This window comes from Tursiops truncatus, chromosome 2 (assembly GCF_011762595.2).
Source record: "Tursiops truncatus isolate mTurTru1 chromosome 2, mTurTru1.mat.Y, whole genome shotgun sequence".
NCBI classification, from domain to species: Eukaryota; Metazoa; Chordata; class Mammalia; order Artiodactyla; family Delphinidae; genus Tursiops; species Tursiops truncatus.
This window is the reverse complement of record NC_047035.1, coordinates 161,217,907-161,235,138: the sequence shown is the minus strand read 5'-3', so window position 1 is coordinate 161,235,138 and position 17,232 is coordinate 161,217,907. Positions and strand designations below refer to the sequence as shown.

General features: G+C 33.9%; 1 protein-coding gene across 1 annotated transcript in view; it reads right to left on the bottom strand.

The window, feature by feature from the left end:
- Positions 1-10,857: 10,857 nt before the first annotated feature.
- Positions 10,858-17,232, bottom strand: part of MALRD1 (MAM and LDL receptor class A domain containing 1) — a 661,524-nt gene continuing 655,149 nt past the window's right edge. The window contains exons 40-41 of the mRNA XM_019933374.2: positions 13,842-13,917; positions 10,858-11,224 (exon numbers count right to left, since the gene is read on the bottom strand). Of these exons, the coding sequence (XP_019788933.2) occupies positions 11,144-11,224; positions 13,842-13,917 (157 nt within the window). The 3' untranslated portion in view covers positions 10,858-11,143. The remainder of the gene's footprint in view (positions 11,225-13,841; positions 13,918-17,232) is intronic.

The following is a 17,232-nucleotide window of genomic DNA, read 5'->3' as shown; positions in this document are numbered from 1 at the left end:
GCTACTTACCTACCTGGACAGAATTAATCTCATTTAAATGAATACATTTCCTACTTAGTACACTGGGAAATCATTACTAAATTGTGGACGCACATAAATCATTATCATCCTTGATACTAATGTCATTATAATGTCGAGTTCTATCATAAGTCTGCTTTAATTTAGCACTAAATACCCTCCACTTCTTGAAAATTGTTGCCATATGAAGATTAATAATGAATAATGTTGAGACCTTTATTTTATTTATCTTGTTTCCAAGTTTAACACAATTCAGTACTTAAAATATTTACATCTGAAATAAAAGTAAGGCCATGTAAATTGATTTCTGAGTAATAATATATTTCCTAATCTTAACCATGAAATGTTTATTAGGAAAGTCAGAGTTAAGTGGAATTGTGTTCATTGGGAACAAATACAATTTGGCAAAGTTAAGAGGACTTGTGTTCTACTAGATCAAATCTATGAAAAATTTGGCAAATAAATATTTTTTGTGATTCTTCATGACTTATTTTAAAGAATTTCAAAAATTTCACTCAGTGTTAATTAACTTTCTATGAGTTTTCATTTTAAAAGTTTCTAAAACTGAAGTTTCTAAAAGTTAACCATCCTGCTCTTAACAGTCTGATCTCATATCACAGAATGCTTTCTGAAAATCTATAAAAATAATATTTTTACATTACTTTAATGATATTTTTATTAAAACAACTTTTCATTGATATGATTAATCCCTAATAATGGACAATATACAGAATGTATCTGTAAAAAGGAATGAAGGAATTACTAGAAAGCTGAAGGGATAGATTTTGTAATCCATTCTTGCTCTACAATCACAGGTCACTGTCTAAATTAAGATCTGAACTTTACATTCTTATTCTATTATTTTCTCAGCCAATTCTTGATATGTTTCCCACACCTATGATCTATGAAAAATGTAACAAAAAACCATTGCGGGTCCCATGTAACAGCACTGTTATGGACTGAAAGTTTGTATTCTCCAAAATTCACATGTCAAAGCACTAACCATAATGTGATGGTATTTGGAGATAAGGCTTTGCGAAAGTAATTAGGTTAAGATGAGGTCATGAGGGTGGGGCCTCATGATAGGATTAATGCCTGGAAAAGAAGAGGCACAAGGAGAGTTTATTTCTCCTTGTCTCTGCCCTAACACAAGGAAGAGGTTGTGTGAGCACACAGAAGGCAGCTGCCTATAATCCAAGAGAAGAGACCTCAGAATGAAACCTACATTGCTGGCACCTTGATCTTGGATTTCCCAGACTCTAGAACTGTAAGGAATAAATTTTTGTTGTTTAAGCCACCCAGTCTAAAATATTTTTTGTTACAGCAGCTCAAGTTGACTAAGGCAAGCCCCAATTTATGCTTCAGTTGGTTTTCTTTGGTTGTTAGCAACAGAAACCTACCCTGACTAACTTTAGCAAGACACAGGGATATTGCTTAATAGACTAATTCCCATCAGAAAAAAATCAATTAGCCTGCCTGAGAGTTGGTAAATTTTAATCCAGGACTTTGGTATCAATTTTTATAACTAACATGAGTCAAAATTATATTTTTCTTTGCTATTTGTGATCTCTTGAATCAATTTTTATAATTGGCATTTCCCTAGAAAATTATTAATTTTATCCAGGTTTTCAAATTCACTAATACAAATTACTTTTTATAATAATTATATTTTTTACACTTTTATTAAAATATAATTGACATAAGACATTGTATTAAAGTGTATTACATAATGATTTGCTGTGTGTGTGTACTGTGAAATGCTAACCACAATAAGTTTAGTTAGCATCTGTCACCACATATAGTTAGTTTTTCTTCTTGTGATGAGAACTTTTAAGATCTACTCTCTTAGCACCTTTCAAATATGCAATACAGTGTTATTAACTATACTCACCATGCTGTACATTATATCCTCAGAACTTACTTATAACTGGAAGTTTGTGCCTTTTGACCACTTTTACCTATTTCCCCTACCTCCCACCCCAGCCTCGCAACCATCAAACTGTTCTCTGTATGTATAAGTTCATTTTTGTTTTGTTTTATTTTGTTTTTAGATTCCACATATAAGTGAGATCATACAGTATTTGTCTTTCTCTGACTTATTTCACCTAGGTCACAAACAACCAGAGGAGAAAAAAAAAAAAAAGAAGATATACAATGGCCAGTAAGCACATAAAAAGATGCCCAACATTATTAGTTATTAAGGAAATCCAAATCAAAACCATAAGATACCTCTTCATAAAAACTAGGGTAGCTATAAAAAATATATGGACAATAACAAATCTTTGTGAAAATGTGGAGATACTGGGACCCTAAACATTGCTGGTAGAAGTGTAAAATGATGCAGCAATTATAGAAAACAGTTTGGATGTACCTGAAAAAGTAAACATAGAGTTAATTTATGATCCACAATTTCACTCTTTGGTATATACAAAAGAGAGCTGAAATCATATGTTCACATAAAAACTTGTCCATGAATGTTCATAGCAGTTCTACTCAGAAAAGCCAAAAAGTGGAAACAATCCTGATGTCCATCAATTGAGGAACAGATTTAAAAAATGTGGTATATCCATTCAATGGAATATAATTCAAAAATGAAAAGTAATGAAGTACTTATACATGCTACATGATGGATAATCTTGAAAACATTATTCTATGTGAAAGAAGTCAGACATAAAAAAGTCACATATTGTATGATTCCATTTCTATTAAGTATCCAGGTCAAATCTGCAGAGACTGAAAGTAGATAAGTGACTGCCAGGGGATTTGAGGAGCTGGGAATTGGGAATGACTGCTAAAAAGCATACAATTTCTTTTGAGGGGGCGGTGATAGAAATATTCTGGAATTAGTGAACGATGATGAATGCATAGTAGTTGAATATACTAAAGACCTTTGAATTTTACGATTTAAAATAGTAAATTTTATGGTATATGAATTATATCTCAAAAACATTTAAAAATGCATAGTTCATGAATTATCACAAAGATCATACTTGTGTTACAGCACCTGAGTCAAAAAGAGTAGGGCATTGCCAATATTGCATATCTCCTTTCATGTTTTCTTTCATGGTTTTACCTTCTGGACTTTCACACCTAAATACTGTTCCTAATATGTATGATATTTTTGCATCTACCCTATTTTACTCAACATTATGCTTGTGTGATTCATCACTGTTGTTGCAAATACCTATAGTTTGTTCACTTTCATTGTTATATATTTTTCTAGCTTATTAATAGGCTACACTTTATTTAATATATGTATATACAATGGACAGATATTTGGAATTTTCCCTATTACAAATAATGCAAGAATCATCATTTCTTAATGCACATATGTATGCAATTTTGTTGACTGCACATTTTATTGGATGCATATATTTATTGGATTCACATATGTATGCAATTCCTGAAGAGGGTGAATTGCTGGGTTATGGGGTATGCATATGCTCAGCCTCAGTAGATAATTACAAACAAATTTACACCATCCCCAGCAAGTATGAAGGGTTCAGTTGCTTCATTTCCTTGTCATTGTATACTTTGTATAGGCAGCATCCTTGGTATTTGCTCACTGTCTTAGTTAACTCAGGCTGTCATAACGAAATACCATAGACTGGGTGGCTTAAACAATAAAGATTTATTTCTCACATTTCTGAAAGCTGAGTAGTCCAAGATCAAGGTGCTAGCAAGGCAGGTTTCATTCTGAGGCCTCGTCTCTTAGCTTGTAGGCAGCCACCATTTTACTTCGTGCTCACATGATCTCTTCTTTGTATGCTTAAGGGAGGAGACACAGCCGGCAAGCTCTCAGGTTTCTTGTCTGAAAAAGTCACTAATCCCATCTTGAGGGCCCCACACTCATGACCTCATACTAAATTGCGGGAGAGGGGCACAGATATTCAGTCCACAACAGCAACATTTGGTATTGTCAGTCTTTTAAAATTTCAGTCATTCTATCTTGCATATAGCAATATATATTAGCCTAACATCTAGTGTTACCTACTGGCATGTTTAGTTTGGATTTGCCTGATGATTTATAAGGTTAAGGATTTATTCATATGTTTATTGACTCATCTTCTTTTGTAGATTTCCTATTCAAGTGGCTTGTCAATTTTTCTTTTTCTTTTTTTTTTTGATTTACAATGTTTTAAAACATATTAGACATATAAGTTCTTTTTTGGGCTTATAGGTTGCAAATAACTTCTCACACGCTGTGTTTCATTCTTCACTGTCTCAATTTTGTTGAGCAGAAGTTTCTAAATATAACGTCATCCAATTTATTGATTGTTAATTATGGTTAATTTTTTGGTTAAGAAGTCCTTCCCTTCTTGGAGATAATAATCACATTTTTCTATATTCTAGGTCAGCCTGGGAGGTTAATTGTTGTGCCTTTTACCTTTACATATACAGTAAAATCCACCTAGAGATGATTTTCATGTAAAGTTTATAGTGGGAGTCAGATTGCCCTTATTTTTCTAAATTGAAACAGAAGTTTAAGCTTATCATTGAAAATGTCCTCCTTTTTGCACTGTTCCACAATGCCACATGGGTAAGTCAGGTACCCATGTACATAGTATTTGTTTCTGGGATCTCTATTCTGTGTCATTGGTCAATTTGGTTATCTTTATGCCAACACCACAATGCACTAATTATTCTAACTTTGTATATGATATACAGTAAAGAACTCCTCAGACCATATTCTTTCAGAGTTTCCTGGCTAAATTTGGCCCACTGTGTTTCCATATAAATTTGAGCCAGCTTCTCGGGTCTTAACCATCTGACAGGAATTTGATGGGGATTTTATTGACTTTACAGATTAATTAGGAAAAATCAAATATTGTATCTATTTATAGGCCTATTTTAATATCTCTTAATATTTTAGGCCATATATGTCTTTTGTAAGATTTATTATTCCAATGTATTTATTTTAAATTTATTATGATAGTTTCATTTAAAATAATTTGTTTTATGTTTCTTCAAGATATATATTCAATTGAGCATTACATATTATTCTTGTATCTAACAAACTTGTTATACTATCTATAATGACAATGTATTTTTTCTTTTCCAATACTTATATATATATATTTTTCTTTTTTTATGTCTTATTTTCTCACTAGGATCACCAGTAAAAAGTTCAAATATTTTAAAAGAAGTGGTATTAGTGGCCATTCTTGGCTCATTCCTAATACCAAATTGAAATCAACATTCCACCATTAAGTATAGTTGTGAGTATTTTTGTAGCCACTTTTTATCACATTAGAAAAATTCTCTTTTTAGTCTTCTAAGATATTTTTTATTATGAACAGATGTTGTAGTGACCAAATGCTTTTTATGCATATATTAAAATGATCATGTGCTTTTTTTCCTCATTCTGTTAATGATTGATTTTTAAAGTTAAACTTAGATTTGTGGAATAAATATGAAAACAGTAATATATTCATAATAAAAAATATACATTTAGTACTTCACATCTGTTTTTATGAGTAACATTGACCTAAAATTTTCCTTTATTGTGATGTCTTTGTCAGAGCTTGTATCGAAATTTTGCTGTCCTCATAAAATGTGTTAGGAAGCATTATCTCTTTTCCTGTTCTCTTGAAGTGTTTATATGTCTGGCATTATTTACTTTTTTTTTTTTTTTTGCGGTACGTGGGCCTCTCACCGTCGTGGCCTCTCCCGTTGCGGGCTCCGGACGCACAGGCCCAGCGGCCAAGGCTCACGGGCCCAGGCGCTCCACGGCATGTGGGATCTTCCTGGACCGGGGCACGAACCCATGTCCCCTGCATCGGCAGGCGGACTCTCAACCACTGCGCCACCAGGGAAGCCCTATTTATTTTTTTAAAGTATTATAATATTTGCTAGTGGATCTTATGAGCCTAGAGTTTCTGAAGGAAGATGAGGTATGGATCAATTACTTTAACTGGTATAGGATTACTTAGGTCTTCTATTTCTTAAGTTTTTTTAGAAATTTGTAATTTTCCAGGAATTTGTTTATTTCCTCTAGAGTTTGATATTTTTATATTTTTGGTTGTAAAGTTCTTTTGTCTTTTTTTTTTTTTTTTTTTTTTTTTTTACAATACTGTCATTACCTTCCTATTTCTAGGATTTGTAATGATTTTATCATTTCCATTTCTGGCATTGGCTATTTGTACATTATCTTTTTTCTTTGATTTGTTTCCTAAGAGCTTTTTCATTTTATGCTTTATTTCCCCAAAGTTTCATCAGGGGGTTATTACTCTTTTTAAAGAAACAACACAGTTCTATTGTTCCACTTCATTTTATATGTTTTCTATTTTATTAATTTCTTACCTTAGATATTTGAAGAAACTTGGGTGCTAACAATGTAAAGAAGAGTTATGAGATCAGCATCGAGGGGAGGATAGAAGTCCCAGATGGGATGAATCCACATAATATAGAGTGTTTGTTACTTACCTCTCCTCTCACTGTCTCACTGCCTTGTCTCACTTCTTTTACTGTAAGTATTTCTTTACAGATACTTGTTGAACAAATTAATGACAATATAGTTATCCCACAGTGACTAATTTTTTTCTTTAGCCATTAGTTTATGGTTAGTGATAGACTAATTGTCTGTTATTAAAAAAATAAAATAAAAAGCTTTATAGAGAAACAAGGTTTCTTATTCCTGATCTCTTATGCTGGCATTTCTTTTATTGGCCCCAAATTATATACTGTCTGCAGATAATTATGCTAATTTCCTCAGCTGATTTCTTAGTAACACAACTCTGGGAAAATATTATAAAACTCTGAAGAAGTTGTCTTGAAAGGGGCAAGAACCAGGCCTAAATAAATAAACATTTTAAAAATTAGAAGAATAAAAAGCTTTTTATTATTGCTTCCACATTCTAGAGAAGAGACTGTGTTCTTTACTCTCTCAGAATGCTTAATGACATGTATCATGTGAATTTTTAAGTGGATCTTTAAGTATCATAGTCATTCATTCATTCTTTTATTTATTTGCATGCATACTTTGATTCATAGTTAATGAGTTCTTTAATTCAAGATATGGCATGCAACCAGTTTCACTAAAATTTCACAAAGTGGGTGCTTGTAGAAAGTGGTGTCTTTTCACTTCCAATTATTTAAAGAGCAAGGTCTTGAATTTGATGTTACTTATTTTAGACATTAACCCTTGAACTGATTTTCTAGATACAATAGCAAAGAAATCCCAGGCATTCTGCAAGTTGATACAAAGAAAAGCAGAATAACTACTTCTAAGACTCACAAAGCTGTCATTGTTCAGACAGTGAAATATATACTTGAAATCTTATTTTTTAAAAGGCTTTTTGGAAAAAAATTCAGAGTCCTTTTATGGATGTTCCCTGGTTTTTATTTTTAAGAATAAAGTTTAAGACTACTTATTGCGAAAGACATTGCCATGAATATAGTAGTTGGTTTACCTAAAGTACATGCCCTTAAATGCAAAATACAAGGCGGTTATTATTTAAAGGAGTCATGAATCTTCAGTTCTTGGTGTGATAAATGTGAAGAATGATTGACAGCCATGAAGATGAAAAGGGAAAAGCAAATTTTTACACAATTCTTTCAAAATGCCATCTAAATGTAGAAAAAAGTAGGCAAAGATGATATGGGTATAACAGAATGATATGTTATATTTATATACCAAGAAAGCACTATTAAAATATGCTTCTTTATCACATATGTTTGCTAGTTTGCTTACAGCTAAACATGGTTTATCTTATTTATAACATTACTATGCTAAAATTTGGCTGATTCTAGTTAAAATATACATACTGGGAAATATTTTTAGTGCTTATTAGATTTATAGAGATTACTGCTGTGCTCTTCACAGGAAAATATTTCAATATTGTTCTAAGCCAGTGCTCTCGGAGAAAACTTTATGTGATGGTGGAAATGTTCTCTGTGTTGTGCAATACAGTGGCCACAAGCCACATGTGGTTACTGAGCACTTGGAATGTGGCTAGTACAACTAAAGAAATGCACTTTAAAAGTTTATTTAATTTTAGCTAATTTAAATTTCATATTAAATATCCACACGTGGCTAACATACTATACAGCACATTATTTCCATGTATGTGAGTTAAAACACATAAACTACTTAGAACAGTATTTGGCAGATAATTAGTACTTATTAGCTTGCTATTAATGTTGCTATTGTTATTAATATGCTTAAAGTATATTTTGGGAAAGAGCAGGTTGGTCACGTGAATCCAGTTAGCAATAGATATTGTCTTAAATATTTGTGCACTCAAAGTCCTAAGAATCTGTCAGCACTACTCATTAGTATCTGTTCTCCTGACATCCACCAGCTTAAAAAAAAAATTGTTTTCAATAGATTCTCTGTCCATTGTGAAATCTGAGATGTTTTTATGATTTAAAGCTGAGTTATATAATTTGTGGACTCCGTATACTTCCTGTTGTCCCTTCCTCTACTTTTCTTCTTCCTTTGCCTATTTTAAAAATCACAATGGTGCAAATTTGGACTTACATCAAAAAGTTTTCAGAGGAAGAAATATGCAAATAAAAATAATTTTTTTCTAAATCTTACATTAAATTATGAAAACAACATAAGCATCTACCTCTTCTACTTATTGGATAAGAAAAATCAATTTTATTCTTTTAGTTTCATAGAATTGCCATATATATTTATAAGACCTCACAAATATTTGACTTAAATATTTTAGAGCACATTTAACTTGCTCCCGAAGAAAATTTTGAACACTTTTAAGAGTATCTTAATTTTTAGGCTCTGTAGATTTTCTGTCATTAGTCTCAATCAGGAGCTACATATGTTATGAATTCCCTCAATCTTCCTATGAAACAAGTCAATTTAAGTTGGATAATCATTTTTATTATCTCTTTTGCACCTTCTCTACATTTTTCATGCATTAGCTTTGAGGTCTTTACTAAAACCATACCTGAATTTTAATTCACTGCTTCTTTAAGAAGTTAGGCAAAGATCTTGATTATATTTGTTTAGTTTTTAACAAATTTATTGGAGTATAATTGCTTTACAGTCTTGTGTTAGTTTCTGTTGTATAACAAAGTGAATCAGCTATATGTATACATATATCCCCATATCCCCTCCTTCTTGCATCTCGCTCCCCCCCTCCCTATCCAACCCCTTCCCACTAGCTATCTATTTTACATTTGGTAGTGTATATACATCAATGCTGCTACTCTCTCACTTCGTCCCAGCGTACCCTTCCCCCTCCCTGTGTCCTCAAGTCCATTCTCTACGTCTGAGTCTTTATTTCTGTCCTGCCCTTAGGTTCATCAGAACCTTTTTTTTTTTTTTTTAGATTCCATATATATGTGTTAGCATGCAGTATTTGTTTTTCTCTTTCTGACTTACTTCACTCTGTATGACAGACTCTAGGTCCATGCACCTCACTACAAATAACTCAATTCCGTTCCTTTTTATGGCTGAGTAATTTTCCATTGTATGTATGTGCCACATCTTCTTTATCCATTCATCTGTCGATGGACACTTAGGTTGCTTCCAGTCCTGGCTATTGCAAATAGTGCTGCAATGAACATTGTGTACATGTCTCTTTTTGAATTATGGTTTTCTCAGAGTATATGCCCAGTAGTGGTATTGCTGGGTCATATGGTAGTTCTATTTTTAGTTTTTTAATGAACTTCCATACTGTTCTCCACAGTGGCTGTATCAATTTACATTCCCACCAACATGCAAGAGGGCTCCCGTTTCTCCACACCCTCTCCAGCATTTATTGTTTGTAGAATTTTTGATGATGGCCGTTCTGACCCGCATGAGGTGATACCTCATTGTGGTTTTGCTTTGCATTTCTCTAATGATTAGTGATGTTGAGCATCCTTTCATGTGCCTGTTGGCCATCTGTATATCTTCTTTGGGAAAATGTCTATTCAGGTCTTCTGCCCATTTTTTAATTGGGTTATTTTTTTGATATTGAGTGGTATGAGCTGTTTATATATTTTGGATATGGATATTAACCCCTTATTGGTCATGTCATTTGAAAATATTTTTTCCCATTCAGTAAGTTGTCTTTTCGTTGTGTGAATGGTTTCCTTTGCTGTGCAAAAGTTGTTAAGTTTAATTAGGACCCATTTGTTTACTTTTGCTTTTTGTTCCTTTTGCCTTAGGAGATAGATCCAAAAAATATTGCTACAGTTTATGTAGAGTGCTCTGCCTACATTTTCTTCTAGAAGTTTTATGGTTTCAGGTCTTACATTTAGTTCTTTAATCCATTTGGAGTTTGTTTTTGTGTATGGTGTTAGGAAGTGTTCTAATTTCATTCTTTTACATGTAGCTGTCCAGTTTTCCCAGAACCACTTACTGAAGAGAATGTCTTTTCTTCATTGTATATTTTTGCTTCCTTTGTTGTTGATTAATTGACCAAAAGTGTGTGCGTTTATTTCTGGGCTCTCTATTACGTTCAGAACAACAAAGCTTCTTGACATATATTTTAGCAATATTTTTATATCTATGTAAAGATAGATGTTAAATGATTATTTGAATGAAAGGAAGTTTAGGATGATAATTTATCACATTTTTTTCCAAAATGCAGAAATAAATTTTACTCATGGTTATGTTGTTAGGATTACTATGATTTGTCCACCCATTCCTGCTAGTTAGTTTGTATACTAAGTCAGTTCAACTTTGTTTCTAAGGTCAATGGCATCTAAATAAGCATCTTAAAACTTCTTTATATTCAGGATCTGAAACAATTTGATTCATCCTTTAAAAAAATGAAAGGAAAACAAGAAACTTAAGTGGAACATTTTATCAAACTATTCATATATATAATGAAGATAAGGTTCTGATTCAGATTCCATGAAAACATTCAATATATTCCATAAGACAATTTATTTGTAAATGTAATAATTAGAGTAGTATTCTGAATCCCTCCTATTTTTACTATTGCATGAGTTTCTATCAGATTTCACGGACTGGAATACAAGATCATACTTGATCTTTTTTTTGTTTGTTGGCTGGTTGGTTGGTTTTTCTTTTTCTTGCCACACCATGTAGCACGTGGGATCTTGGTTCCCCAACCAGGGATCAAACCCGCGCCCCCTGCAATGGAAGCTCAGAGTCTTAACCACTGGACCACCAGGGAAGTCCCAAGCATACTTGATCTTGATGGTACTATTTGAGATGATTAGATTCAGTCTCCAGGCTTCCTGATGTTGTGTCATATAATGGATTTGAGAAGGAGTACATAGAACTCTAAAGAAAAACACATTGAAAAAAGTTATGATTTTAGGCGTTAAAATAAGAGACTTCTTTCCAGATCATGCAGATTGAGGTGAATTTTTAATGGATTTTCATTGCAGTAATAACTAGAGCATCACCAGCTCCTACTTCAGCACCTCCAGTCCACACCGCCTGAACCACTGACGCAGGCCTAGTCTTGGTGTATGCCCAGCGTCCTCTAGTGGCATAGGAGTCACTGCCTCATCCTCACCTCTGCATATACCTTATATGGATCATGATTTTAAAAATATAGCAACAATAACAAAGTACAAAACCCCCTACTTACTTATGAGACAATTGGGGTAGGTTGAACACTGATTGAATATTTGATTGTGTCAAGGAATTATTATTAAATGTTTAAGCGTGTTACTGTGGTTATATATTTTTTTATGTTCTTATCCTGGTACAACTGAAGTCTGTACAGGTAGAATTAAATGATATCTGGAATTTGCTTAAAAACACTCTGGTTGACACCAAGAGTGAACCATAATGTAAACTATGGACTCTGGGTGATAATGACATATCAGTGTAAGTTCATCAATTGTAAGAAATCTACCCCTCTGGTGGTGGATGTTGATAATGGGGGAGGCTATGCATGGGTGGGGGCAGGGAGTATATGGAAAGTTTTAGGTTCTGCCCTGAACCTAAAACTGCTCTAAAGAAAATTAAGTCTATTTAAAAAAATATCACCACCATTCTGGTGGGTGAAGGGAATAGGTGGCAGTAGAGGTGAAACAAGAATGACCACAGGTTGATAATTGTTGACGTTGGCTGATGGGTATGTGGTTTTCATTATACTATTCTCTCAATTTCTATTTCAGAATATGAGAATTTTCTCTAAGAATGTTCAGAAGAGTATTTTCGGGGAAGTCTATTTCTCTGTTACAATGTCAGGGAAGGTGCACTTAGTTTAATTAATACAAAGTCATTTGTTTCTGAAACAACAGAAATCAAAATAGCAACAAAAGTCTAGAGCTATGACAGGATTTCTTAGCCATTCTTAATCAGAAGAAAAAAACATGAAAGAGGAATGATAAATATAAAAATGTCAAATTTAAAACACATTTTAATTCCTTACATCATTTGTAACTTTCAGATACTAAAAGTTAAACTACGCTAAAGACTAAAAAGATTAAGTTTTCTTTTCTTTAGTAAAAATGAAAATAGGTTTACATTACACCTCCTACTTTGTCAAGAAGATGTATTACATTTTGTTTCTTAAATATTCATTTATTTATTTGTTTATTATCCATTAAGTAGGGCTACATTTTCTTTTCTTTTTTTTTTTTTTTTTTTGCGGTACATGGGCCTCTCACTGTTGTGGCCTCTCCCGTTGCGGAGCACAGGCTCCGGACGCGCAGGCTCAGCGGCCATGGCTCACGGGCCCAGCCGCTCCGCGGCATGTGGGATCTTCCCAGCCCGGGGCATGAACCCGTGTCCCCTGCAACGGCAGGCGGACTCTCAACCACTGTGCCACCAGGGAAGCCCTACATTTTCATTTTTATTCTACGACTTGACTGACTTGGCAAATCATCCAAAATAATTCTGTGTTCTGGGAAATATCTTCCTTCTTCCTTTCATTCCTAACAAAACAATACTAAAAGTGTATATGACATCATTTTTGAAGATGCAATGCCCTTAATTTCTCCTTTCTTCTTTTTAAGTTATCAGGTAACAGAAATAAAAAAGTCAAGGGTTGTGTTAGACTTCAACCACATCACTCAAAAATACTAGAAACCACCTGATCTGAAACCTTTGCTACTCGGTTTCAGCAACAGTAACAACTGTTTTATGGAGGATTTTCATTAAAAAAATAATAGGAGAAAATGAAAGTTGGTTTTCTACGTGCTCACTTTCACAAGAGAATGAATTTGATACAATATTTCTAAAATCAGATGTAAGGAAGCTTTCATACAGAAGAAGTGATGTGTTATGGCTAATCCTGTTTTATACCCAGATGGATGCTCATATTACCTATTTAAGAAAGGGGTGAGAGAGATTTTATTATACTTGCCATTTTCTCTCTAGCCTACTTCATATTGCACTGATAAGGAGTAGCCCTAAAAAGAGGCCAAGAAAGATGTAACACACTTTTCCTTTCTCCTTTCTCTTTCTAAGTTATCAGGTAACAATCCTCACAGCCCACACCTGAATTGAAAGAGAGCATAGAACGCTATTCTCCCTTTTGTGTTTGGGAATAAAATATGAAGAACAGTCAATGAAGAGTTACTGTGAGTAGATGACTAATACTTTGTGGGTTAAACTGATATTTTCCAGATTCGTCAGCTCTATTTGGGTATGAACAGTGACCACAAAGCCATTTAACAGTGAACTGATTCTACAAGCAGATTGAAACCATCCTGAAATGGAAAATTCTCATTGCATATTTAGAGAGACTGAAAACTCCTTCCCATCCCGTCTCTTTAGTGGAGAAATAATTCCACTAAAACACATCTTTTAACCATGATATGGGAACATGTCCAGACAACACTGTGTGTGTGTGTGTGTGTGTGTGTGTGTGTGTGTGTGTAGTGTGCACGTGTGCAGGCTTGTTCCCCGTTCTGAAACAATACAGTTCATTACCACTTACCTCTGTTTTCTCTGGGTTGCTCCAGTTCCCATAAATTGGATTAACAAATGCACAATTAATACTTCTTTTAGTTTTCCTTAAAGCACCCAGGGCCACAAAAAGAAAAGTAAGTATTAAAACGCACCACACGACATTTTCAGGCTATTATCTGATAGAAATCTTTGGGAGACACATTATCTAGCCAGTGTACTTATTTTTATGAATGTATTTCCATAAGTAAAGACTTTTTTGCAGGATACCAAGGCAAACACATTCTTGAAAGCAAATGTAATTTGACCTCTGAATATTTAAATCCAAAAAAACCCAAGCACATAAAAAAAGTTGTTCTTAAAATTGATTGCTTAAATATTATTCAAATAATACCAAGGTGTACAAGATTAGAAAGAACAATGTTATATAAAGTTGAATTGGTTATAAGGAAAGACCACCTTGAAGTCCCATCGACTTCAAGAGTTGCCAAACCCACCACATCCTTTATGACAGTGTCTGCCATAAAGATTTGTATGTAGTGCCTGTCATAGTATTTAACATTTTAAACAGCAAATTTAAATATGAGCATTTTGAAGAGATCTTTATGTTACTATTTCCTTTCATGGATCATAAAGAGGCATGTCCTTGGTAATCTGACATACTGGTCTAGATCTGCATAATTTACTCTGATTAACTGAGCTCCTAAATGATCATTTCCTTTTTATACTTCAGTTACTTAAGAGTCAATAGACTTATCGGAAGACAAGTAGCCCTGCTATAGCTGGTCACAAATGATGAAGAAAAAATACTCATCACAGGAAAAAAATAAATATAACCAGATAACTAAATACACCCTATTGAAGATATAAGGAAAATCCCCAATATGCGCGCACACACGCGCACACACACACACACACACACACACACACACACACGTACACGTACACATACACATAGTGGAGAATGGAAGACCGATTCCAGGATGATTGCCAGTGTCTTGAGGAGGCAAGCAGGAAGAAAAAATATATAATGCATGACTATTTTTGCCCAATCAGAGTATAATGACAATAAATGTTTGTCAATAATGTACCCTTAAATCCTAAAAGAAAAGATAATAAAGAGGAAGTCTTACTGATTTACTCTTTGAAAAGAAACTGTCAGAGGTATGACCTCTTATTTCATCTACCAAACCACATGGTCCTCTTCTAAAAAATAACAGTGTTAATGAGCGCAATAGCATAATCAGGGTAATTGTGTTTGACTGACAATACATTCTCCCTGTGGATTCAGTGTCTTCTAAGCTTCCTGACCTCCGCTGTTTCCATGTAATTGGCTTCAATATTCAATAGCTTAACCAGTTCACCTTCATTGCATCTACGTTTTGGTTATTGATGAAGAGGGCCACAGCAGCCATTTTTGTGAGTTATTTTGTGAAAAAAAAATCATATACTCTTAAACGGTGAGGCAACAAGTTAATTCCTTAACCACTAATTGAAAACTTATGAGTTGCTCTAATTAAATTGAATGAGTGGTGCTTGATTCTTTGCCTTTTCTCTCTCCAAGGCTAGTCGATGTTAAGTTCTCAGAGCAGTAAGCTCAATAATTGGCATAGTTAGAGCAAGAGCCTAGACAGTGCTGCTCGCAAAACAGACTGGGTGGGAAGTGAAGTGGTGTTTCGAAATATGTCAAAATGTGAAAGCAAAGGCTGGTACAGGAGAAACAACATGCAGGGAGGGAGGATTAGAACAAAATGGAAATTAGGCACTAGGTAAAGATGGGACAGCCCCAAACACCGACAGCTCAGAAAAATTATTCTTGGCTGAAATCAGGCATGAAATCAGGAAACAGGAGGAAACCCAAACCACAAAGACTAGACAGGACAGATGGTCCAAAGGCTGGGCAGGCAACCAGGAACTGGAGGGACAGGCTCGGCTGTCAGTTGGATAGAATTGAGGTACATGCAACACAAAAGATTTTGATCTGAGGTGCTTATTTTTGGCTTTGAACTGCTGAGACCCCAGATGACCTAAACCAATATTGGCAGGCAGAAGTCAAGTAAATTGATCAATTTTCCAACCCTATTAATTCAGCTATTGAAGCTACTTTTCTTCTGAAGGATTTTAAGTCTTAAATAATTTTCTATTAAAATAAAGTGGCCAGCCTTTGGGGATTGGGTGACTATAAAGAAAGAAGGGTGATACATAAGTGTCAGGATATGGAGTTGTAATAAAACAAGAAAGGGTCACAGTGTGAGTAGTGGAAGGTGAGCAAATTTCTTTACTTCAACTTATGTTTATTAGTAATCTCAAACTTTTATTTTTCCCAGATCAAGTGTATGTCTCCCAACATTGGAAATCTCTGAATGGTTGGGCTTAATTCTTAATGTCTTTCCTATTTAAAAGGTAAAATATTACCCACTGCCCATAGATACTTCCATTAAGAAAAATTTTAAATGTCAACTCCATATATTTACCATTTCAAGTTCTATGATATAATTTTCTACCTTCATCAATTATATACATTCAAGCGTAATTTGTTTAAGTAAAACACAATTTTACTTAAAATGATGGATCCTGATATGAGGAAAACAAAATGTTTGACTGTGAAGTTTTCTGCCACTTCTAACACTGTATGGTGCAATGATAGTCTGCATTAGGATAAAAAATGCTTGTTTAACTTACTGTATCTGTCATTGAGCAGACAGCTCTTTAAGAGCTGAGGTTTCAAAGAATGGAGCGACCTCTAGGAATCAGCAAGACATTGACTTAGAAGCTTAGAGTAGAGGAAAGGAAGCTGCATGGATCTCATGAGTTTTCCTCCCCTAACTTGTGATGAATTCACTTAAATTATTATTAAGCTCTGGCTACATCCAATATGTGCAGGCACTGTATAGGGTGGCATTGTGAAGGGGCTAAACAGACAAAATGTTTCTGATGCAAGTTTCCAATTTAAATTTAGTGAGCATATGAACACCTCTAAAGGAACTGACTTCATAGCTTATTAACTAACAAAATTGTTTTAGTGTTGATTAAAAACATGAAAGTATTTACAATAGATATCTGAAATCACTGTAGATGGGCAATGAAGAAAAACAAAACAAAACTTCATCTATGTTGCATCCAGTAAACATGACTTTCACACACCATACACTTCACCCATTTAAAGAATATAATTCAAAGTTTTTTAATAAAATGAATTTTATTAATTTAAAAAAACTTTGTAAAATATATATAACAAAATTTTCCATTTTACCCACTTTTTAAAAGTGTACAATTCAGTGGCATTCACAGTGTTGTGCAACCATTACCATTACCTATTTCTAAAACATTTGCATCAGTAGAAATGGAAATTCTATAGCCATTAAACAATAAAAACTGTGCTCCTCTTCCTCCAGCCCCTGGTAACCTCTAACTTACTTTAT